Genomic DNA, 24,223 nt, shown 5'->3' on the forward strand with positions numbered 1-24,223 from the left:
ACATTAGGTTATGACAAGCAAACTCACCCACCCACTCTTTAAAAAAAAAAAAAAATTCAGGGCCAGGCATGGTGGTTCACGCCTGTAATACCAGCACTTTGGGAGGTCGAGGCGGGCAGATCACGAGGTCAGGAGATCGAGACTATCCTGGCTAACACGGTGAAACCGCGTCTCTACTAAAAATAAAAAAATAAAATTAGCCGGGTGTGGTGGCGGGCGCCTGTAGTCCCAGCTACTCAGGAGGCTGAGGCAGGAGAATGAACCTGGGAGGCGGAGCTTACAGTGAGCCAAGATCGCGTCACTGCACTCCAGCATGGGCAAAAGTGCAAGACTCCGTCTCAAAAAAAAAAGAATACTAAACACAATTCAGAAGAGCCACCCAGAGGGAGACAACAATGTCACAACTACTTGTGCCACACACACAGGTTGTGCTCTTGTCTATTGGTTCTACTTGACATCAAAGGGAGGCTATTTGTTTGTTTCATCAATGAACCACAGCTGCAGGTGGATTTCCACACCAGGATGAATGAAGACTCAGACATCACCTTCCATTTCCAAGTGTTCTTTGGCCGTTGTGTGGTCATGAACAGCGTGAGAATGGGGCCTGGAAGCCTGAGATGAAATCCAAAAATATGCCCTTTCAGAATGGCAAAGAATTTGACCTGAGCATCTTGGTGCTGGACAGTAAGTACCAGGTAATGGTCGATGGCCAATGCTTTTAGAGCTTTGACCATCGAATCCCGCCTGAGTCTGTGAAGATGGTGCAAGTGTGGAGAGATGTCTCCCTGACCAAAATGAGTGCCTGCAATTGAGGGTGATAACCAGACTTCCTGTTGACAAAGGAATCCGTTTCTGTGTGACCATGGGATTCCCAGAGCCAGCTAACAGCATAATTCCTCCTCACTTCAACCCTTACTCTTGCTCATTAAAACTTCGCCAAACTTAAACAAAAAACACTGGATTTTAAAAACACATACGCCCATGCTTCTTCACAAAGGGAATATCTTATCTGTAAAATAAAGCCATATTCCCACTGGAAAGTCGGTGATCATTAAGAATTTCTAGATTGCTTAAATAACAGTACCTTGCATTTATGAAGTTCTTTATGTTTCTCAGGCAGAATATTGATAGCTGATAAAACTGATGAGAGTCCATTATATTACCCTCTCTTCCTTGAATGTTTAAAATTTCTAGTAATAATGCATTAAAAAGAAAATTCATCTCGGATGGGGATGTATTTTCCCAGTTGGTTTATCTATCAGTGGATGAGTTGAATACCTTTTACTAATAGAATAAGATAGTGTTGGACAATTCTATTCCAGTTTTTAATTTTATTAATATAACTACTGAGAAATCTTGCTCACACAGTAAAAAGGAACAGAGGAGTTTTGTTAGGTTAACACCACTTAATTCTTTAATTTCTGGCCGGGCACGATGGCTCATGCCTGTAATCCCAGCACTTTGGGAGGCTGAGGCAGGCTAATCACTTGAGGTCAGGAGTTCAACACCAGCCTCGTCAACATGGTGAAACCCCGTCTCTACTAAAAATACAAAAAGACTATCTGGGCATGGTGGTACACGCCTGTAATCCCAGCTCCTGGGAAGGCTGAGGCAGGAGAATCACTTAAACCGGGGAGACAGAGGTTGCAATGAGCCGAGATTGTGCCACTGCACTCCTGCCTGGGTGACATAGTGAGACTCCATCTCAAAAAAAAATTGTTTTCTTTCAAGTTATATTGCAAAATGTTCAGTTATCTATAATCAGTATTACTTCTAATGGTCTACCGTCTCATAATTCTTTCAATTTTATTGAAAGCTAACGATTGGGAATCACTTAGCTTTTAAAAGGATTTATTATTCAATCACTAAAATCATCCAGTTTCTCTGTTTCTGAGAAGTAAATATAAAAGGTTTCCCAGGACTTACCAGCTAACTATTAATTACACCTGTTGCTTTTCCACTCTTGGAGAGAAATAGCTCAATCTGACATATTCAGAAAGGTTTGGGGGATTAGCAGTGATTTCAGCACATCTTTGTCAGTGCAATATTTTTATAAAGTGTTCAATGCATATTTGCCAAAGCCTTGGATTGCAGATTTAATTCATCCAATTTCTGGAAAATGCAGTAAAGTCAAGATTAAAATTATATGGAGCAAATAGTCTGTTTCTCATTACCTAATTTAAATAATACAATACAATGTTTAGCTACATGTATGAGTTATTGGTGAGGCCAGCCGTGTGATAATGGGAGTTCTATTTCTTCAGTAAATATGTGTATGAATATGTAAAACTCTAGCATGGGGCTTTTGGGAATATTGAAAAGATTTTTTAAATTATAATTTTGTTTTACAACATGACCAAGTGTTTTACATGTATTTAAGAAAACATTAAAGTATATGCTGCTGAAAACTAATTGCATTTAGCATTTAGTTTATAACTTTTCTAACTAATGGAAGGTGGAAATAAATTTTTTTTTTTTTTGAGACAGGGTCTTACTCTGTTGCCCAGGCTGGAGTGCAGTGGCACAGTCTCGGCTCACTGCAACCTCCACCTCCCAGGTTCAAATGATCCTCCCACCTCAGCCTCCTGAGCAGCTGGGACTACAGGCGTGCGCCACCACGCCTGGCTAAATTTTTTGTATTTTTTAGTAGAGACGGGGTTTCCCCATGTTGGCCAGGCTGGTCTTGAACTCCTGACCTTAGGTGATAACACCCACCTTGGCCTCCCAAAGTGCTGGGATTAGCAGGCGTGAGCCACTGTGCCTGGCCAGAAATAAAATATTTAATTGGATAAAGAATGACTGCAACTGGGAAACATTTGGTAGAAACAGGTTTTAACTATCTTAATGATTACTGCACACTTTATTAGGATGAAACCACATAAAAACTTACTCTTAGGTTTTATAGGATGTATTTTGGAAACAGCCCCATTAGGAAATTGCTTAAACTTTGATATATGTTCCTTGTTCATTCTGTGTCTGTGAGTCATGTTTATGGAGCTGGGGTCTTGCTGTGTTGCCCAGGCTGGAGGCCATTGGCAATTTACAGGTGTGATCATAGTGCACTGCAGCCTCAAACTCCTGGCCTCAAGCAGTCCTCCCACCTCAGCCTCTCAAGTGGATGTTTTTGCCTTTCTGAAAATCATACTTTAAGCCTATCCCCTTACCTGTTTCCCCAAACTGTCTCTCAAATCTTTTATTCTTATTGGGTCCTGATACTCATCCTATGAAGTAAGTATTCTCTATTAATGGTCAGAGTTCTTGTTACTGTAATTAAATCAGTATAAAATAATGGCATCTAACATTGATTCTGTTCAGTGTGCTAGCACTAAGTGCTCTGAACACTTCATGCTGTCTTATGCCAAAACAAGCTTATAAGGTGGGTACTATCCTTCTACTGCATGCAAACATATGAGAAAGTAGCCTTGCCCAAGTTCACATTCAAGCATGTGCACGCACACACAGTAAGTTATAGAGGCAAATTCTAACGTAGGTTGGTCTGACTTCACAGCCAAAGCTCTCAGCGACTGTGCTTGCCATTCCCAGAACAGGGGAAAGTATGTTTTCAACCAGCATTAAAGCTGTAGGTCTCTAGCGTTGCCAGTGCCTTACCTCAGCTTTAGTGATGGCAGGTGGTAGAAGTCCTTGCTCGGAGAGGGAGCCTGGCTACACACCTGGTACACAATGCTGGGCAGGAGAGACCATGGGCTCTCTCTGCTGTTCTGCAACCACAAGCAGTATCCAGGGCCAGGCTGGTTTCTATGCTCACCACTCCTGCTTTTTTTTTCTTCAACCAGCAGAGCAGGTGACCATAGTTCTTGGGCAGCCTGCTTGAAACAAAGTGCCCTCTGCTGCTCTTTTCATGAGAGTGTAGCAGGATTGATTGAGGCTGGCTTTGCACTTACACGGTAAACTGGCCATATGAGAACTTAGCTGCACTGCCGGCCGGCACCAGGCTCCCAGCTGCCTTTCACTCGCTCACTGGTGCTCAGCTAGCATTGATTGAGTGCCTGCAATGCAGCAGTCAGTGCCCATCTGCCACCCTTGGCAGCTGTGTGGACCTAGACTGCCCTTCAGCAAAGCCTGCTGCTCTGCCTGAGAGGAAAGGAAGAGCCCCATGCCCACCAGCAAAGGCTTCTGGGGCCTGGGCATCCTCTCCTCCCTCCAAAACTGGGGCTAGTGAATGGTTAAAAAAAAAAAATTAAGAAAATATTAATGGACTCTTGATTCTAATTTTTATATTTGATTTTTATTTTTCAGTCCTATTTAAAAAAATGTCTAAAACTCGGACATAAGTCAAAAAAGAGTGATTGCATGGCTGTGTCATGTCTGACAAGCTCGGATTATTTAACAGTTCACCCACATTTGTGCCCACACTGTGACATTACATGTTTCCTTATGGATTTTTGCCCAGTAGAGATGTGAGTGATTTCTATATGATGGCCTCAAAGATGGCAGTTGTGCTTCCCTGTAGGATCCTAACCACTTTTGTTTCTAACTGGCCATTTGACTCCACTTTTTCTAGTGGCTGCACGTACTCAGCTTTATGAACCTTCTGAACTAGCTTCATCCTCCTCTGGATTCCCTCATGAATGAGTTAAATAAATCCTCTGAGATTGAGACCGTCCTGGCCAACATGGTGAAACCCTATCTCTACCAAAAATACAAAAATTAGCTGGGTGTGGTGGCAGGCGCCTGTAGTCCCAGCTACTCATGAGGCTGAGGCAGGAGAATCGCTTGAACCCGGGAGGTGGAGGTTGCAGTGAGTAGAGATCGCACCACTGCACTCCAGCCTGGCGACAGAGCAAGACTCCGTCTCAGAAAAAAAATACAAAATAAAATAAATCCTCTGATATGTGTTCACTTTATATTCGTGTGAGTCATGTGTTTAACTTTTGAGAACTATACTTTGACATTCCCCAAAGCCCAGCAACAGAGCTAGATACTCAGGAGGAATTCCATTTTGTCATACTTCCCATTAAGTAACTTATTTTAGTTCCCATTATTTTGCATTATTATAAATTAAGTAGAAATAGCAGAATAATTTGTCCTTTTTTATTATAAAGTAGCTAAGTTGATTATATTAGATCTAAATTATAAGCTGGACTGCTTTTATTATTTCTCTTAAAGGAAGCATTTAATAATTTATTTCTAATTTTTATTATGTTCCTTGTAATACATATTAATGCAGCAATTTGAATGGAAAAATTAAGTCTGACTTTCTGACAGAAAGCCAGTCTGATTTTGGCTGCTTCATTTGACAACATGATTCTGTGTAGGTTTTGAATATGTGCAGACACTCAGCACTGTTATTCTTTATACACAGATGACAAATGACAAGTCCAGTGCCATCTCAGCTAATGAGTTTGCAGCTCCTCAAAGGCTGTCAGGCTGCCACTTTCTACTGCAATTGTAGTTCACCTGCCTCTACCCATTCCCTGATTCAAGTCTGGTCCCTGGAACATAGTATAGGTTGAGAAAACATCTGAATAAACTGTTGAGAAGTGTATGTTCAATAGATCCTTAAGTGAAATTTTGAAAGTCCATAAGGGTCTGGTTTTAGTACAGGATTTTATGAGAGTTATTTCTGCTTTCTTTGGTTACTTTAAAGTTTAGTGCAATATACTGGGAACCTTTCAAAAGTCCAAATTGGGAGTTTATTTGCATTATTCATCTTGAACTATTTAATATTCTATAACTACAATAGCTTTTTTAACATGATTTCAATTCAGAATAATAGCAGAGGGTGTTTTGGTTTTTGTTATTTCGTCACCAAGAGTTGCCTTATGCTAGAGTTTTGTTCAGTGTTCAATTGGGATAGGTCTCTTGGGATCATCAACTCATTCTGACACTTCAGGAAAAAACAACTGAAGCAGCCATTCAAATTAGGTCCTGCAGCCACAACAAACCTGTTTCATATTAAGAGTCAGGATCTCAAAAAGTTCTCAATCAGTAAATCTTTGCTATTCAGAGAAAATAAAAGATCCTCTCATTTCTGCATTTAACATTTACAGTTTACAAAGTGTTTTCACTGGCATTTTTAAAAGCTTGTAACTAGGTGGATACTTTTTAAAGAAATCTATTAAACTTAATGAATCAATTTTGCTGCAAAAACAAAACTTAGAAAAATCCTAAAATATTTAATATTGATATTTGAATCCTAGAAATCAGAATCATTCCGGAAATTAACACAGGATCCTAAATTTTGCATGAAAGGGAGGTAGAGCCAGGCGCTGTGGCTCACGCCTGTAATCCCAGCACTTTGGGAGGCTGAGACGGGCGGATCACGAGGTCAGGAGATCGAGACCATCCTGGCTAACACGGTGAAACCCCGTCTCTACTAAAAAAATACAAAAAAATTAGCCGGGCGTGGTGGCGGGCGCCTGTAGTCCCAGCTACTCAGGAGGCTGAGGCAGGAGAATGGCGTGAACCCGGGAGGCGGAGCTTGCAGTAAGCCGAGATCGCGCCACTGTACTCCAGCCTGGGCGACAGAGCGAGACTCTGTCTCAAAAAAAAAAAAAAAAAAAAAAAAAAAATGTAAACACAATATAGCAACTTTTGTGATACAGCAAAAGCAATGCTAAAGGGGGAGTTTATAGCTATAAATACATCAAAAACCAAGAAAATCTCAAATTAACAACCTAACTTCACAACTTAATGAACTATAAAAAGAAAAACTAAATCCAAAGCTGGCAGAAAGAAGGAAATAATAAAGATTAAAGCCAAGATAAATGAAATAGAAAATAGAAAACGATAGAGAAAATCAATGAAACCAAAAATTGGTTCTTTGAAAATGTCAAAGCATTATTCACAATATCTTGAATAGGGAAGCAAGCCAAGTGTCCATCAACAGGTGAGTGGATAAGCAAAATGTGGCATATCCATACAATGGGATAGTATTCAGTGTTAAAAACGAAGGAAATTCCACAATGTGCTACAACATGGATGAACCTTGAGAATGTTCTGCTAAGTAAAATAAGTCAGTCACAAGACAAATACTGTATGATTCCACTCTTATGAGTAGTCAGACTCAGAGACACAGGAAGTAGGATGGTGACTGCCAGAAAGTAGAAGGTAAAGGGGAACCGAGAGTTAACATGTAACGCATAGTTTGTTTTTCAAGATTAAAGAGGTACAGAGATGGATGGTGGTGTTATGAATATACTTACCACCACTGAACTGTACACGTAAAGATAGTTAAGACGGTAAATTCTATGGATTTTATTTTTATTTTTTTGAGACAGAGTCTCACTCTGTCCCCCAGGCTGGAGTGCAGTGGCGCGATCTCGCTGTAACCTCCGCCTCCCAGGTTCTATGGGATTCTCCTGCCTCAGCCTCCCTAGTAGCTGGGGTTACACGCGCCCGCCACCACGCCTGGCTAATATTGTATTTTTAGCAGAGACAAGGTTTCACCAGGTTGGACAGGCTGGTCTCGAACTCCTGACCTCAGATGATTCACCCACCTAGGTCTCTCAAAGTGCTGGGATTACAAGCGTGAGCCACCGCGCCCGGCCATTCTATAGTTCATTTTCACCACACACACAAAAATGAAATTCGCAACAAGCAAAACTTCAGAAGGGTACAAAGGTAGAGAGCAGTGTGAGCTAATTTCACAGTCTTTCAAAGCATACAGACTGATGGCATCAGCATTAGAGGTGCATGCATTTTAATTAGAATTGTGGTGGTAACATTCATAAAACTGAAAACAAAAAACGAAGAAGATAACTTCTGGGAATCGGGACTTTCAGTGGAGGCGGGGTGATGAGAAAAGGAATATTTACTGTCATCCAACAACTTTGTCTTGTACTTTTGTCATAGGTATTATGCCAGTAATATCCCTGAGAATGTATGGGGCAGGTCTATCTCTTTTTTTCCTAATAAATTCATTCACACAACAATCAAAACAGCAAGAAAAGGAAGAGATATCCGCACGGCGGCGGCAGGCCGGGGCCGTTCCAAGGGCCTGGCCGGAGGCCACAGGCCAGACGCGGCGGAACCCTCCCGGAGCCGCGCCCGGGCGCGCGCGGGAAGCGGAGGCGGAGTGGGCACGTGCGGCACTTCCGGGGCGGGGCGGGCGCGCAGCCCTTCCGAAGGCCCGCGCGAGCCGCTAGTTTTGCCCACGCACTTTTGGCACAGCCGCGCCACGCGATCGGCGATCTGATTGGCCCGCGCGGGAGGGCGCGCGGCGCCAAACTTGCTTCCCGTCAGCCCCCGCCCGTCCCGCGGGAGCGCGCACGCTCGCGCACCCGGATCCCGGCTCCTGCGTCCAGTCGCCATTCGGGAGGCCGCTTCGCTGCAGGACCTCGCGGAGCCGCCCGCGACCGCGAGCCGGGCTCTCCGCGCGGTCCATCGCCCACTGGACGCCGCCCGCGGCCGGACCGGTGAGGAGCGAGAGCGAGCGGGGGAGGGGCGTGGTTGGGGCCTGCATCCCCGAGCCCCGTGTCGGCCGCCGACCTGGCGGGGCCGGTCCCGGGAAGCCGCGGGTCCGAGTGAAGGGGGCCTGCGCTGCCTCGCTTCCCACACGGCCCGCGGGAAGGGCCCGCCCCCACAGGCCGGGGCGGGAGTGCGTCTTTGTGCAGGGAGCGGGGAGGCCCGGTGTCAGTCGCTGCCGAGGCTGGAAACATTGCGTTTGAAACCATTGGGAAGTTGAGGGCAGCACAAGACGAAAGCCATTCTTTCTGTTTTAGTTGTAGACTGCCTCCTCTTCTGTCATTATTACTGTTTAAAAATCCGCTATACAGCCTCCAAAGTGGGAGAGGACAATTGCAAATCATAAACCTGATAAAGAGTTAATGTCTAGAATACAAGAAGAGATGCAACTGGCCAAAAAAAAGCAACTCAATTCAAGAATGGGCAAGGAGTTTGAATAGATATTTCTCCAGAGAAGAGAGACAAATGGCCAATAAGCACGTGCAGTGATGCTCGACATCACTAACCATTAAGAAAATGCAAATGAAAACCACAATGAGATACCACCTCACACCTGTTAGGGTGGCTGTTAAAAAAAAGGGAAATTATGAGTGTTGCGGATGTGGAGAAATTGAAGCTCGGGTGCATTGCTGGTGGGAAAGTAGGGTGGTGCAGCAGCTATGGAAATTGGTAGTCGTTCCTCAGTTCTAGGTTTATACCCCCAAAAATTGACAGCAGAGACTCAGATACTTGTTCACAAATGTTCATCGCAGCATTATTCAAAATCCAGATGTCTATCAACATGTGGATGAAAGGCAAGCTGTGGTATATACATATAACGAATGGACCATTGTTCATCTTTAGAAAGGAATGAAATTCTGATACATGCTGCAATATAAACGAACACATTATACAGTATAAACGAGCACATTGAACACATTATGTTGAGTGAAATAAGACACAAAAAAGACATACTGTATGATTCCCCCTCAGGCACAGAATTGAGATTACCAGCACTGAATGTGGAGAGTGGAAGTTACTGTTTCATGGGTACAGAATTTCTGTTTGTGGTGAAGAAGTTCTGGAAGTGGATAGTGGTGATGTTTGCACAACGTTTTAGTACTAAAGTAACTAAATTGTGCTTTTAAAAATGATTAAATGGCAAGTTTTGTTTTTTTTTTTTTTTTTGAGACGGAGTTTCGCTCTCGTTGCCCAGGCTGGAGTGCAATGGCCCGACCTTGGCTCACTGAAACCTCCGCCCCCTGGGTTCAAGGGATTCTTCTGCCTCATTCTCCCAAGTAGCTGGCATTACAGGCGCTTGCCACCACACCTGGCTAATTTTGTATTTTTAGTAGAGATAGGGTTTCTCCATGTTGGTCAGGCTGGTTTCGAACTCCTGACCTCAGGTGATCCACCCGCCTCGGCCTTCCAAAGTGCTGAAATTACAGGCATGAACCACCATGTCCGGCCTAAATGGCAAGTTTTTTGTTTTTGTTTTTGTTTTTGTTTTTTAATGAGCCAGAGTTTCACTTTTGTTGCCTGGGCTGGAGTGCAGTTATGCGATCTTGGCCCACTGCAACCTCCGTCTCTCGGATTTAAGCGATTCTCCTGCCTCAGCCTCCCAAGTAGCTGGGATTACAGGCGCCTGCCACCACACCCGGCTAATTTTGTATTCTTAGTAGAGACGAGGTTTCTCCATGTTGGTTAGGCTGGTCTCTGACTTTCAACCTTAGATGATCCGCCCACCTTGGCCTCCCAAAGTGCTGGGATTACAGGGGTGAGCCACCGCGCCCGGCCGTAAATGGCAAGTTTTATGTTCTGTTTTACCACTTCTTAAAAAATACACGTGAAAAAGCAAAACTATGGAGACAATAAAAAGATGAGTGGTTGTCAGGAGCAGAGGAAGATGATAAACAGTTAAATTATTTGTGGTGGATACATGATGCTATGCATTTGTCAAAACCCATAGAACTGCACATCATGCAAAGTGACTCCTTGGTGGGGTGCGGCGGCTCACGCCTGTAATCCCAACACTTTGGGAGGCCGAGATGGGCAGATCACGAGGTCAAGAGATCGAGACCATCGTGGCTGATATGGTGAAACCCTGTCTCTACTAAAAATACAAAAATTAGCCAGGGTGGTGGCGCACGCCTGTAGTCCCAGCTACTGGGGAGGCTGAGGCAGGAGAATCGCTTGAACCTGGGAGGTGGAGATTGCAGTGAGCCGAGATTGCTCCATTACACTCCAGCCTGGGTGACAGAGCGAGACTCCCTCTCAAAAAACAAAAATAATAATAATAATAATGACTCCTTGTGTAAACTATAGACTACTTAATAAATCAATATTAGCTTATCATTGTAGCAGATGTCTCACACTAATGCAAGATGTTAATACAGGTTGAGTATCCTTCATTCGAAATGCTCGGAACCAGAAGTGCTTTGGATTTTTTTTTTTTTTTTTTGATTTTGGAATAGTTGCATTGTACTTACTGGTTAAACATCCCTAATCTGAAATCTAAAATGCTCCTTTTGGCACTCAAAAAGTTTTGGATGTTGGAGCATAATCAGATTTCAGATTTTCAGATTAGGGATGGTCAGCCTGTAGTAGGAAAAACTGGGGACAAGAAGATAGGTGGGAATTCTTGTACATTCCCTTCAGTTTTTCTTCAAACATAAAACTACTTGGAAAATTAGTTTATTAATTTCTTTCTTTTTTGGGTTGGGGGTGAGTATGGAGTCTTACTCTGTTGCCCAGCTGGAGTGCAGTGGCTCAGTCTTGGCTCACTGCAACCTCCATCTCCCAGGTTCAAGCGATTCTCCTGCCTCAGCCTCCCAGGTAGCTGGGATTATAGGTATGCACCACCACGCCCAGCTAATTTTTGTATTTTTAGTAGAGACAGGGTTTCACCATGTTGGCCAGGCTGGTCACGAACTCCTGTCCTCAAATGATCCGCCTGCCTTGGCCTCCCAAAGTGCTGGGATTACAGGTGTGAGCCACTGCTCCCGCCCAGTTTATTAATTTCTTAAAGGCCAGGCATGGTGGCTCACACCTGCAATCCCAGCACTTTGAGAGGCCAAGGCAACAAGATCTCTGGAGGCCAGGAGTTCAAGACCAGCCTGGACAGCATAGTGAGACCTCATCGCTACAGAAAAAAAAAATTAGCCAGATGTGGTGGCAGGTACCTGTAGTCCCAGCTACTTAGGAGGCTGAGGCGGGGGGATCTCTGGAGCGCAGGAGTATGAGGCTGCAGTGAGTTGTGATGGCGTCACTGCACCAAAACCTTGGGCAACAGAGCGAGACCCTGTCTCTAAAAAAGAAAAAAAGTCCGCTAAGATAAAGAACAATGCTAGTGTGTATAGACTAATAGAACCCATTTAGCTTTGAACATGTTCTACATATTGAATTTTAATTTAAAAAACTATGTATCAGATGTGTTTTAAAAGATGATCAGTGGTGTTAGACTTCAAAGAAGAAATTGAATGGGAGATGGGAAATAGGTATGATACACCATCTGGCATAACATTGCATTGAAGGATGCTGGGTGACAGACTGGCAGAGCACCAATGATTAGAATTTAGGTTTTTTAGAGACGAGATGTAATCTGTCTCAAAGACAAAAAGAAATTTTTGTTAATCTGGACAATTCTGAGTTAATTTTTAGTTAGGGTTAGGAGTTCTTAAATTTAGGAAGAAATTTTGCTAGAACCTTAAAGCTGGAAGGACGCCCAGCTCTCTAGGCTTTGCCTAAAAGTTGAATTCTGGGACTGAATTCTGTAACGTCTTCGTGGATCGTTCTGCTACTGTGGGAAAGACAGCATTTTGTTACAGCAGAGACCAGAATTGAGAAAACCAGAATAAAAAAAATGTTTCCTCTGACCTCAGTGTTGTGATCTTTGACAGGTCACTTCTTTCCCTCAGCATCAGTCTTTTCAGTTATAAAATGAAGAGGTTGAACTCAAGACCTCTGAAGATCCTTCTAGTCCTATGCTGATCATCATTTTTTTTTTTTTTTTTTTTGGTTTTCTTTTTTGAGACAGGGTCTCACTCTGTCATCTAGGCTGGAGTGTAATGGTGCAGTCTTGGTTCACTGCAACCCCTGCCTCTCAGGCTCAGGCGATTTCTCTTGCCTCAGCCTCCCGAGTAGCTGGGACTATAGGTGCATTCTGCTGCACCCGGCTAATTTTTGTATGTTTTGTAGAGACGGGGTTTCGCCATGTTGGCCAGGGTGTTCTTGAACCCCTGAGCTCAAGGGATCCACCTGCCTCAGCCTTCCAGAGTGCTGGGATTACAGGCCTGAGGCACCACACCCAGCCTGATCATCAGATTCTAATTATGGAGTACTGCTACCTGACAAAGGAAGTCGTTCTAGTTCATGATAGAGTAGATTGTAAACTGTGTTAAGCCGCAATTCTTTTCCTGCTAGCTTCTGATTGTCACTTCTAGGATAGCTCATATATTATCTATAATTCTTCCCCTTTTGAAGTTAAATGTCTGTATTTGTAAATGACTTTTTTTTTTTTTAAAGGGCCATCTGCCATCCTGGTTGCCTTTTTTTTTTTTTTTTTTTTTTTATGTTCCCTAGTTTGTTAGAGACTCTCTTAAAGTGTCCTTCCTGCCCAGAGCTGGGGACAGTGATCCACTGGAATGGTGTACTCTGCCCAGTGCAGAATATGGGATATAGTTCTCTATAGTCCTGTATTTATGCACTTGATATGTGGATTCTAAGTGTTTGTTTCATCTTGTTTATTTTGGCCTATTGTACAGGCTTTAAAAGATCTTACTAAATTCCACTGTATTAGTTTGTGTATATCTAGAAAGAACCTGGACAGATAGCAGAACTTTATTCTCTCATCAGATACTGATCATTTGTCTGATTTGGGCAAGCTGTTTAATGTCAAGCTTGAGTTTCCTTAACTATAAGTTGAAGTTTTAAAGTAGATGATCCCTGAGGTCTTTTCCTACCCCAAATCCTATGACTTTGAGACTAGATGGTAACTTAGGTTTCCTCTAGTTTTAAAATCCTGTGAGTCTAAGATTGAGAGAATGTTAGGATTGAACAGAGCACATACTGTGTGCCAGGGATGTGCAGCGGTTCCAGAGGTGAATAAATGGATAGTCCCTCCTCTCCAGGAACTGGCATCCTGTTGGTGGTATCTGGCTGTAGTGCCAGAGGGTGACATGTACAGCTGGGGCTTCTAGGAAGATTGGGAGGAAGTGGGGAATTGGCCAGTACAGTACCATGAATAACAGAGGTTTGAACTTCAACCAAATGCCAATAAAAAAGAGCGTTTACAGAATGCGAAACATTTATATGGAGGGCAGATTTTTCGTATATGGGAATTCCACAAGGCTGACTGTAGGACCTGAGTATGTGTGGATTTTGGCATATGGGGGAAGTCCTGGAACCAGGTCCCTGTGTTTACAGAAAGACAGCTGACTTAAAAAGCCATCCTGCCTGAAGGATGAAGGAATTTGCCTGATGGCCGGGTGGCAAGACAGGGAGTGTAAAGGAGAGGAAATAGTTTATACAAAGGCGCAGACGCTGGAATAGTCAGGGAATTACATGTGGGCCAGTATTTTGAGAATGCAGTCTGGTCATGGGCCAGACTGTGAAGAGCTTTATATGCCATATTCAAATTGTATACTGTAGGTGTCTTAGTTGACTTGGAGGACATGTGAACAGGCAGATCACATTAGGCTTCTGTTTGGAAGACGGGTTTGGTAGCTGTACGATGAATGGGTTGGAAGAAAGGGAGACTAGTGGCAGGGAGTTCAGATGTCAGAATTAAAGCAGTGATGGGGTGGGGGATAGAGAAGGGGTAGATGAATGTGCTGGAGCTAATCAGAAGCATAATATGAGCTGTTGTGTAGCTTGTGCATGGCCAGTTTATCACATTCTGTTCTTGTCAGCAGACTCACCCACACCATGATGCTTTATCTTTGAAATGCATGCAGGAAGAGAAGAGGGCAGAGCAATCACTGAAGCAGGTCCATGTGTTCTTCCTTGGGGTCAGGACACTGCCATCCTGCGCCTCCCAGAGTCCTTTCTTTTTGTGCCTCTTGGTCCTGTTTGTTGTGGTGTCCCTTCCTCCACTGCCTGTTAATTTGGCACTCTGCTGTGTAATATCAATAATTGACAAAAGTCAGCCATTGTTATAGTCAGTAGTCACACCAGCAGTCTTCTGAGTGCTTGTCAGAGAAGTGAAGTTAGGTGGTGGGTTTGAGAAGGATTTGATTACACACACGGGCATAATTCCATAGTGGATCATTAAAGAGAAAGTAGACAAGGATGGTGTCAGGAGTGGTATCTACTGTAGTCTTTGGTGTCATTTCATAAAAGTAAGTGTTCGGGCTGGGCGCGGTGGCTCACACCTGTAATCCCAGCACTTTGGGAGGCCGAGGCGGGCGGATCACGAGGTCAGGAGATCAAGACCATCCTGGCTAACACGGTGAAACCCCGTCTCTACTAAAAATACAAAAAATTAGCCGGGCGTGATGGCAGGCACCTGTAGTCCCAGCTACTCGGGAGGCTGAGGCAGGAGAATGGCATGAACCCTGGAGGCGGAGCTTGCAGTGAGCCGAGATCGCGCCACTGCACTCCAGCCTGGGCGACAGAGCAAGACTCTGTCTCAAAAAAAAAAAAAAAAAAAAAAAAAAAAAGCAGGCTTAGTGGACTGGACTCCTCTCACTGTTAGGGCAAGATGGTGAGAGAAATACACAGAATTCCATTACAGGGGGCACACACGATCACAGATACAGTTTTGATTACTTTTCTTTGTTTTTTTTTTTTTTTTTTTTGCAGGTTCAACTTCTCGCCTTTGTTCTTCTTCATATACTATAGGCTATTTGCTGTGGTTTAGTCAAAAAGCCATGTAGAATGCCTGCCTTTTGAAGACCACTTTTAAGGTGTCTAGTAAGACAGCCGGTAAGTCTAGTAGGGAAAGCATGCTTAGGAGAATATTTTATGAGGAGAAAATTAAAAAAAAATACCTGGAGTTCTTGAGGAAAATCTCTAAAAGGGTACACGCCCTTATGGATATAATGTGTGTTATGTGCTAGATATACATAATTTGGGATATGAGAAGTGAATTCTGTAGCATTCTTTTTAGATTTAAGTATGAGATTGGCCTGAAGAGCTGGTGGTAGGCAGCGGAAAGAGGAGGGATGGCTGGGAGGAATGGGGAATGGTAGGTGAGTCAGACTCAAACCCAGCACACCTGAACTCTTAGTCTCTGTTGTAATTACAATATGTAATATAGTGCTCTTTAATATTAGCTTGGCTGTTCATTATTGCCAGTTATAGCCTCATGGGATTATTGAGACATATCCTGCGTTTTCCCCTAAAGTCTTCTAGTTTTATTTAACAATGGTCTCTGAGACGGATGGTTAACCCATTATTTTTCCATGCATTCAATTACGTTTGTAAGTTAAAGATCATTTTCAGAGATTTTTCTTCAGTATGGAATTATTTATTTTTCTTTTGTTACAGTCCTGGCCCCAAAACAGTTTTCTAAAATACAGGATAACTGCTGGGCAACTCAGAAAGAGTAAATAGTTTCCGAAGAAAAGTATTTGTTTCCTCAAGTATCTGTCACCTTTTTAGCTTTAGATCAAAAAATAAAAAAGGCAAATGATATATCTCGGATAAAAGTGTTAGGAAGCAGTATTGTCAGTGAGAACATCTTTAAAAACAAATTATCAAAGTTAGAAATGTTAATTTTTTTTTTTTTTGAGATGGAGTCTTGCTCTGTCACCAGGCTGGAATGCAGCGGCATGATCTCAGCTCACTGCAACCTCCGACTTCTGGTCCAAGCGATTTTCCTGCCTCAGCCTCCCAAGTAGCTGGGACTACAGGCACACGCCACCACAGCTGGCTAATTTTTGTATTTTTAGTAGAGATGGGGTTTCACCATGTTGGCCATGATGGTCTTGATCTCCCGACCTCGTGATCCGCCTGCCCGGCCTCCCAAAGTGCTGAGATTACAGGCATGAGCCACTGCGCCCGGCCTATACATTTTTTTAAAATAATGGTTTTGTAATTAATAAAGGGAGAGCCTGCATTTCTAATCTGTACTGTTCTTTGAGGAGCAGTAAATATCATTACCATCAATAAGGGAAGGTGTTCAGTCTTTCTCATTAAAGAGAAGCACATTAACACAATAGTGAAATACTAGCTTTCACCTAGGTTGTAGCAAGGATTAGGAATTAATAGGAAATTGTCTCTCATATATACACTGTTGTTATGCAGTAATAGAAGTTTTTGAGAGTTTGGTAAAATGTATCAGTTTTACACACAAATGGCCAAGTAATCCATTGCTAGGAATTTTCCCTGTAGAAATACCCTCACATGCAAAGATAAGTACAGGGAAAGTCAGTGCTTATTCCATATGTAAAAATGTCTTAGAGATAAATTCTAAATGAGAGTAAGTTGCCAGATAATATGTTTAATATCCCATTTGTGTAAAGCATGTGTGTTGATCAATATATGCTTAGGACATTTCTTCCAGGACACATGAGTACACTGGCTACCCCCAGGGACTGACGCTCTGTATCTCGTACTGTGTGAATGTGTTTTTAACTGTGAGCTTCTATTCCCTTTACTACTAAAGAAGACTGGTTTACAATTTTTTTAAATTCATGTTTTCCGGCAACTGTGTTCCAGCTGCCGGGGTGTCCTCTGATTTGCCCTTTGGTTGGTATGCGCCTTCACATCATTCAGGATCTCTGCTGGAATGTCCCATGCATAGAGGTCTTTTCCAATGGCCTCTCTACATCACTCTCCACCTTATCTTTCCAACTCATGAACGCCATATCGCAAAGCACTGCTTTAAGCCTAAGTGCCTAGAACATTGTAGGACACAAAGTAATTTATTTATTAAATGAATTAATAGAATACTATATTGGGATAGATTAAACATTACAAAATATGTTGACATGAAATCAAGCCAGCATCATGTTTTAAAGTCATCTTTTTATAGCTAGATTTAATTTATTAAGTGCTTTCTGCAAAAGTTTTAGTCTCTTGTTCATCCTTAAATAGCCAAGATTTAATTTTGATATTCACTCATCTTTGTGTGCTGAGGACTTTTGTACTCGGAGTTTGAGAGTCAAAGTATAAAGCACATGCAATAGCTAATTCTAGAGTCAGGCTCAGATCACTGATAGTCCTATAGCCTGGACCAGAGAAAGTCAGGTAACTTCTCTGAACCTGTTTCTTCATCTATAAGTGAAAATAATAGTTGAGTCATATCATTAGGATTAAATGAGATGATGTATGTGAAACTCCTAGCAGAGTGCCTGGGACTGTTCTATATCTCCTTTTTCTTCAAATTCTCCCTAGAGGTACTATCAAATAAAGCACGCACTGTTCTAGACTTAAAATTATGCAGTTATAGAATGGACTGACAGCATTTTATTCAGAATTACAGTTTATTAAAATAATTTATTCCTACTTTATTGCAGCAGTATTGAAAGTTTTTAAAGAATATAACCGTGTGTGTTGGTAACAGAAGAATGGAAGTATTCCAGGAACTTCGTAAACCATCAGCACGTTTGGAGTGTGACCATTGCAGTTTCAGAGGCACAGACTATGAAAATGTACAAATCCATATGGGTACCATCCATCCAGAATTTTGTGATGAAATGGATGCTGGTGGGCTAGGCAAAATGATATTTTACCAGAAAAGTGCAAAGTTATTTCACTGCCATAAATGCTTCTTCACCAGCAAGATGTACTCTAATGTATACTATCACATCACATCCAAACATGCATCCCCAGACAAATGGAATGATAAACCAAAAAATCAGTTGAACAAAGAAACAGATCCTGTGAAAAGCCCTCCTCTTCCTGAACACCAGAAAATACCCTGCAATTCAGCAGAACCAAAATCCATACCTGCCCTTTCAATGGAAACACAGAAACTTGGTTCAGTTTTGTCTCCAGAATCGCCAAAACCTACTCCTCTTACTCCCCTGGAGCCTGAGAAACCTGGCTCTGTTGTTTCTCCTGAGCTACAGACACCTCTTCCTTCTCCTGAGCCTTCAAAACCTGCCTCTGTTTCTTCTCCTGAACCTCCAAAACCAGTCCCTGTTTGTGAGTCTCAGAAACTTGCCCCTGTTCCTTCTCCAGAACCACAGAAACTTGCCCCTGTATCTCCTGAGTCAGTAAAGGCTACTCTTAGTAATCCCAAACCCCAGAAGCAGTCTCATTTCCCGGAAACACTGGGGCCACCTTCAGCCTCATCTCCAGAGTCACCAGTTCTAGCTGCTTCCCCAGAACCTTGGGGACCATCCCCAGCTGCATCTCCAGAATCTCGGAAGTCAGCCCGGACTACCTCCCCTGAGCCAAGGAAGCCATCCCCTTCAGAGTCTCCTGAACCTTGGAAGCCATTCTCTGCTGTCTCCCCAGAGCCTAGGAGACCAGCCCCCGCTGTGTCACCAGGCTCTTGGAAACCAGGGCCACCTGGGTCCCCTAGGCCTTGGAAATCCAATCCTTCAGCATCATCAGGACCTTGGAAGCCAGCTAAACCTGCTCCATCTGTGTCTCCTGGACCTTGGAAACCAATTCCTTCTATATCTCCTGGACCTTGGAAACCAACTCCATCTGTGTCTTCTGCATCCTGGAAATCTTCATCAGTCTCACCCAGCTCCTGGAAGTCTCCCCCTGCATCTCCTGAGTCATGGAAGTCTGGCCCACCAGAACTCCGAAAGACAGCTCCCACGTTGTCTCCTGAACATTGGAAGGCAGTTCCCCCAGTGTCTCCAGAGCTTCGCAAACCCGGCCCACCACTATCCCCAGAGATCCGTAGTCCAGCAGGATCTCCAGAGCTCAGAAAACCGTCAGGGTCACCAGATCTTTGGAAGCTGTCTCCTGATCAGCGGAAAACTTCTCCTGCTTCACTTGATCTCCCTGAGTCCCAGAAAAGTTCCCGTGGTGGTTCTCCTGATCTCTGGAAGTCTTCCTTTTTTATTGAGCCTCAGAAACCTGTCTTCCCTGAGACCCGAAAACCAGGTCCTTCTGGGCCATCTGAGTCCCCCAAAGCAGCCTCAGATATCTGGAAGCCTGTTCTCTCTATCGATACTGAGCCTAGAAAACCTGCCCTGTTTCCTGAGCCTGCCAAAACAGCCCCTCCTGCTTCTCCAGAAGCACGCAAACGTGCCCTTTTTCCAGAGCCCCGGAAGCATGCCCTTTTCCCTGAACTCCCCAAATCTGCTCTATTCTCAGAATCACAGAAGGCTGTTGAGCTTGGTGATGAACTACAAATAGATGCCATAGATGATCAAAAATGTGATATTTTGGTTCAGGAAGAACTTCTAGCTTCACCTAAGAAACTCTTAGAAGATACTTTATTTCCTTCCTCAAAGAAGCTCAAGAAAGACAACCAAGAGAGCTCAGACGCTGAGCTTAGTAGTAGTGAGTACATAAAAACAGATTTGGATGTGATGGATATTAAGGGCCAGGAATCAAGCAGTGATCAAGAGCAGGTTGATGTGGAATCCATTGATTTTAGCAAAGAGAACAAAATGGACATGACTAGTCCAGAGCAGTCTAGAAATGTGCTACAGTTTACTGAAGAAAAAGAAGCTTTTATCTCCGAAGAGGAGATTGCAAAATACATGAAGCGTGGAAAAGGAAAGTATTATTGCAAAATTTGTTGCTGTCGTGCTATGAAAAAAGGTGCTGTTTTGCATCATTTGGTTAATAAGCATAATGTTCATAGCCCTTACAAATGCACAATTTGTGGAAAGGCTTTTCTTTTGGAATCTCTCCTTAAAAATCATGTAGCAGCCCATGGGCAAAGTTTACTTAAATGTCCACGTTGTAATTTTGAATCAAATTTCCCGAGAGGTTTTAAGAAACATTTAACTCATTGTCAAAGCCGGCATAATGAAGAGGCAAATAAAAAGCTAATGGAAGCTCTTGAACCGCCACTGGAGGAGCAGCAAATTTGATAACACAGTGTGAATATTTGTTCTACAAAGGTGTTTGTTGGAACCATTCTTTGTAAGTATAGCTTATCAAATAGCATAGTTGGATCAGTAGATGACATGTATGGTGTACCGTGTTTCACTGTCTCAGTTGTGTTACTAAGAATGAGCATTTGATCATTTTTTTCTGGTCTCTGTCTATGTGACTATCTTGTAAATCAACAAATTTCTATATAGTCCTGATGGATTAAACTTCTCATTTCTTTTAAATACGTATGAATAATAATACAAGGAAGTAGGCATTCCATTTAATAATCAAGAGCAAGTTGTACTCAGCATTCAGTTAAAGTGTATCTGTGTGTGGAACTAATTTCAGACAATAGAAAATATTAGTTGAAATGTTTAAGAATTAGGCATGAAAAATAAATTTGAGAAATTTTGTTTCCTTACATGTATTTTTAAATCATAAGAGTTATTTTCTATCTGATGTAAAATTAGTTTATAAATCTTAATCAGCTTCTAGATGTTTATTAGCTTTTATGTCATGAAATGTTGGAGTCTCAGGGTTGCTGATTTTCTGCTAATGGGAAAAATTGAGTAAGTCTTTAAAATAGTTTGCAGCCTTCTCCCACAGGAGTCAAGTGAAAGATAAGTGTGATTTTAGATCTTTCTTGTCCATAGTTGTTTTCAGTGGAGTCTTCCATTCTGTATCTTACCCTAAGATCTGGTTCTTCCCTCCCCATCCCCACCCCCCACCCACCGCTTGCCAGCTCACACTAATAGATGATTCTTAATTGCCAAATGTGTTAGAGTTTGTATATCCTACTCCTGGGCCTTACATGTCGCCTGTTGGGGCTTAAGACCAGGTTGATAAGTAGGAACTGAAAGTCTTCCAGATTCACAGTAGAAAATTTTGTAGACATTTCTGTTAAAGAAATATATCGATTTTATGTTTTTCAGTTATGTTACTGTAAATACCTTGTACCCGTTCATGGATTATTTTATTCTAAAATATTTTGTCAAATGTGTATCAACCAAATTAAAAAGAAAGGTTTTCATGTCAGCAACATCTTCATGTGGGTTTTCTTTTGTGTAGTTTTCATTGTATGATATACAAATCCATTATTTCCATGTTTTCAACATAGTTTTCTCATCTGGAGCAGCATTTTCTTAGCTGTGTTTTCTCTAAGTTCTGTGGTCAAGTAAGTTAGGGGAATGCATGTATAGTGAGGACTCTGTCAAAAACCTCATCCTTTCATATGAAAGGTTTTTTAATTCCAGTGGTTGCCTATCCTGCCTGCCTCTAAACAGTGTGAGGCATTTAATCTCAAAGCATTCTGATGTGTAGCCAGGATTGACATGCTGTACTGGGTTTAATTTAGCTATTCCCAGACATTTTTTTAACAAGGAACAGTTTTGTCCTAGTTCCCCACCCGCTGGCTTCCCTATTAATATGCCCGTTGGGATAGCTTAACAATGTTTAGTAATATGGTTTGGCTCTGTGTCCACACTCAAATCTCTCTCTTTTTATTTTTATTTTTTATTTTGAGACCGATCCTTGCTGTGTCACCCAGGTTGCTGTGCCGTGGTGTGATCTTGGCTCACTGCAGTCTCTGCCTTTCAGGTTCAAGGGAGTCTCGTGCCTCAGCCTCCTGAGTAGCTGGGACTACATGTGTGTGCCACCACATCTAGCTAATTTTTGTAGTTTAATAGAGATGGGGTTTTGCCATGTTGGCCAGGCTGGTCTTGAGCTCTTGGGCTCAAGTGATCCACCTGCCTCAGCTTCCCAAAGTGCTGGGATTACAGCTGTGGCCCACCACACCTGACCCCCACCCAAATGTCATATTGAATTGTAATCCCCAGTGTTGGAGGAGGGGCCAGCCTGGTGAGAAGTGATTGGATCATGGGGGTGGACTTCCCCTTGCTGTTCTCGTGATAGTGTGTGAGTTATTTAAAAGTGTTTAGCCCTTCCCCTTCACTCTCTTCCTCCTGCTCCAGCCATGTTGGATGTGCCGGCTTCCCCTTCACCTTCTGCCGTGATTGTAAGTTTCCAGAGCCTCCCTGCCTCCTGCCCCGGCTGTGTTTCCTCTGCAGCGTGTGGAACCGTTAGCTAATTAAACCTCTTTTGTTTATGAATTACCCGGTCTCAGGTCTTTGCAGCAGTGTAAGAACAGAGTAATACATTTAGATAATACCAAGTAAGGTATTAGAAGCCTCAGATCTGTTAACTTTGGTGAACACAGCACTGAGTAGCTGCTGCTATCAATTTACATGGCACCTTGAGAACGAGCTTCCAGATCAGGAGTTCCCTTCTACGCAGTGATGCCAACAAGTAGGACAGGTAAGATATCTTGGATATACTAGTTGTCCTTTTCTTGTCAATACTGACTGACTGAAGTTGTTTTTGAGAAACAAAAAGGGTCTACATTACCTAGAAACTCTCCTGGCTCCTGCAGTCTCAGACCAACCCTGTTACACAGATTCTTTTCTAAGACTTCACCCTGTCTGGTGCAAACCTGGCAGTTCATCCTAGACCTTTGCTCCAGGTGGCACCAACTAAGTCACATGACTTGCCATCTGATTTGGGGTTTTTTATAATAGTGCCATAGGATAAGGGTTAATTGCCCGGGTAAGTGGTAGTGATGCATGTGTAGTTTTGGCTTTAAGGACTTAACTCTATTTGGCTAAACCCCTGTGTTGTTGGTTTACCTTACTGGCTTCCACTCTTTCTTTTTTTCTGTTTTTGAGACTGAGTTTTGCTCTTGTCTCCCAGGCTGGAGTGCAGTGGCGTGATCTCAGCTCACCACAAACTCTGCCTCCTGGGTTCAAGCGATTCTCCTGTCTCAGCCTCCCAAGTAGCTGAGATTACAGTCGCCTGCTACCACACCGAGCTAATTTTTGTATTTTTAGTAGAGACAGGGTTTTACTATTTTGGCCAGGCTGGTCTTGAACTCCTGACCTCAGGTGATCCACCCACCTTGGCCTCCCAAAGTGGAGGATGGAGACATATTTAAAAGCACTGAGCACAAAGGAGGCACTCAATCCATGGTGGTAATTATTATTCTAACCTTATTAGCCCCCTACCGATTCAATGTATACCATTCACTAGTTTGTTTAAATAATTTGTGAATCAGTTTATATTTTCAAGTTGCCATATGTTTTAGGGTTCTCCAGAGAGTCAGAACCAATAGGATATATATATGGTATAGAATGGTAACCAGCATTCTACACTCTGTTTTTATGAGTCTGACTTTTCTAGATTCCACATACAAGTGAGATTATGCAGTATTTGTCTTTCTGTGTCTGGTTTATTTTACGTAACATAATGTCTTCCAAATTCATCCGTGTTGCCATAAGTGGCAGGATTTTCTTCTTTTCAGGCTGAATAGTATTTCATTGTGTGTGTGTGTATATATATATACACACAATTTGCTAAGCAGGGAGATCCGCAGACCCTCTTGGCTCCCAGCATGCTGGGGTCAGGTTTGCAGTCTTAGGAGATTGGTGAACTCCTTTTTTGGAGAAGATCTGCAAATACCAACAGTTTCAGGGTTTCCTCAGGTCCAGGAGTGCCAGGCTCCTGTGCACTCTTCCTTTGGGGAAGCAAAGGAAGACTCCATCAGTGCACACAGAATGCATTAATTATAAATTCTTATTTTCTGTTTTCTTCATGCTCTAGCATCTGGGGTTTACTGGGAAAAGATTGCCTTTTCCAGGGCCAGGCAATTAAACTACCAATCCAGAACGCATACTCCTAACCACCTACTTTATCTGTATATATATTACCTTCATATATATATACACACACATACTACATTGTCTTTATCAGTTCATTCATTGATGGACACGGGTAGATTCCATATCTTGGTTATTGTGAGTAATGCTGCAAT

General features: G+C 42.7%; 1 protein-coding gene and 1 pseudogene across 3 annotated transcripts; both read left to right on the top strand.

Moving 5' to 3' along the window:
- The first annotated feature begins 319 nt into the window (after positions 1-319).
- LOC101147793 (galectin-10-like) lies at positions 320-1,080 on the top strand (annotated as a pseudogene).
- Positions 1,081-8,085: 7,005 nt separating this feature from the next.
- Positions 8,086-21,396, top strand: CHAMP1 (chromosome alignment maintaining phosphoprotein 1). 3 transcript variants are annotated; one of them, XM_004054788.5, is made up of 3 exons: positions 8,086-8,378; positions 15,208-15,330; positions 17,868-21,396. In XM_004054788.5, exon 3 carries the CDS (start codon positions 17,919-17,921, stop codon positions 20,355-20,357), a length of 2,439 nt encoding a protein of 812 aa, XP_004054836.1. In that variant the 5' UTR covers positions 8,086-8,378; positions 15,208-15,330; positions 17,868-17,918; the 3' UTR covers positions 20,358-21,396. The 3 variants fall into 3 exon arrangements, with proteins under 3 accessions (XP_004054836.1, XP_018895490.1, XP_018895491.1); XM_019039945.4 differs by having other exon boundaries at positions 17,871-21,396; XM_019039946.3 differs by lacking the exon at positions 15,208-15,330 and having other exon boundaries at positions 8,121-8,378.
- Positions 21,397-24,223: the final 2,827 nt, after the last annotated feature.

Source organism: Gorilla gorilla, chromosome 14 (assembly GCF_029281585.2).
Source record: "Gorilla gorilla gorilla isolate KB3781 chromosome 14, NHGRI_mGorGor1-v2.1_pri, whole genome shotgun sequence".
Classification (NCBI taxonomy): Eukaryota; Metazoa; Chordata; class Mammalia; order Primates; family Hominidae; genus Gorilla; species Gorilla gorilla.

Excerpts from the sequence above, each read along its gene's own strand:
- CHAMP1 (XM_004054788.5), top strand. The coding sequence starts at position 17,919 with ATGGAAGTATTCCAGGAACTTCGTAAACCATCAGCACGTTTGGAGTGT.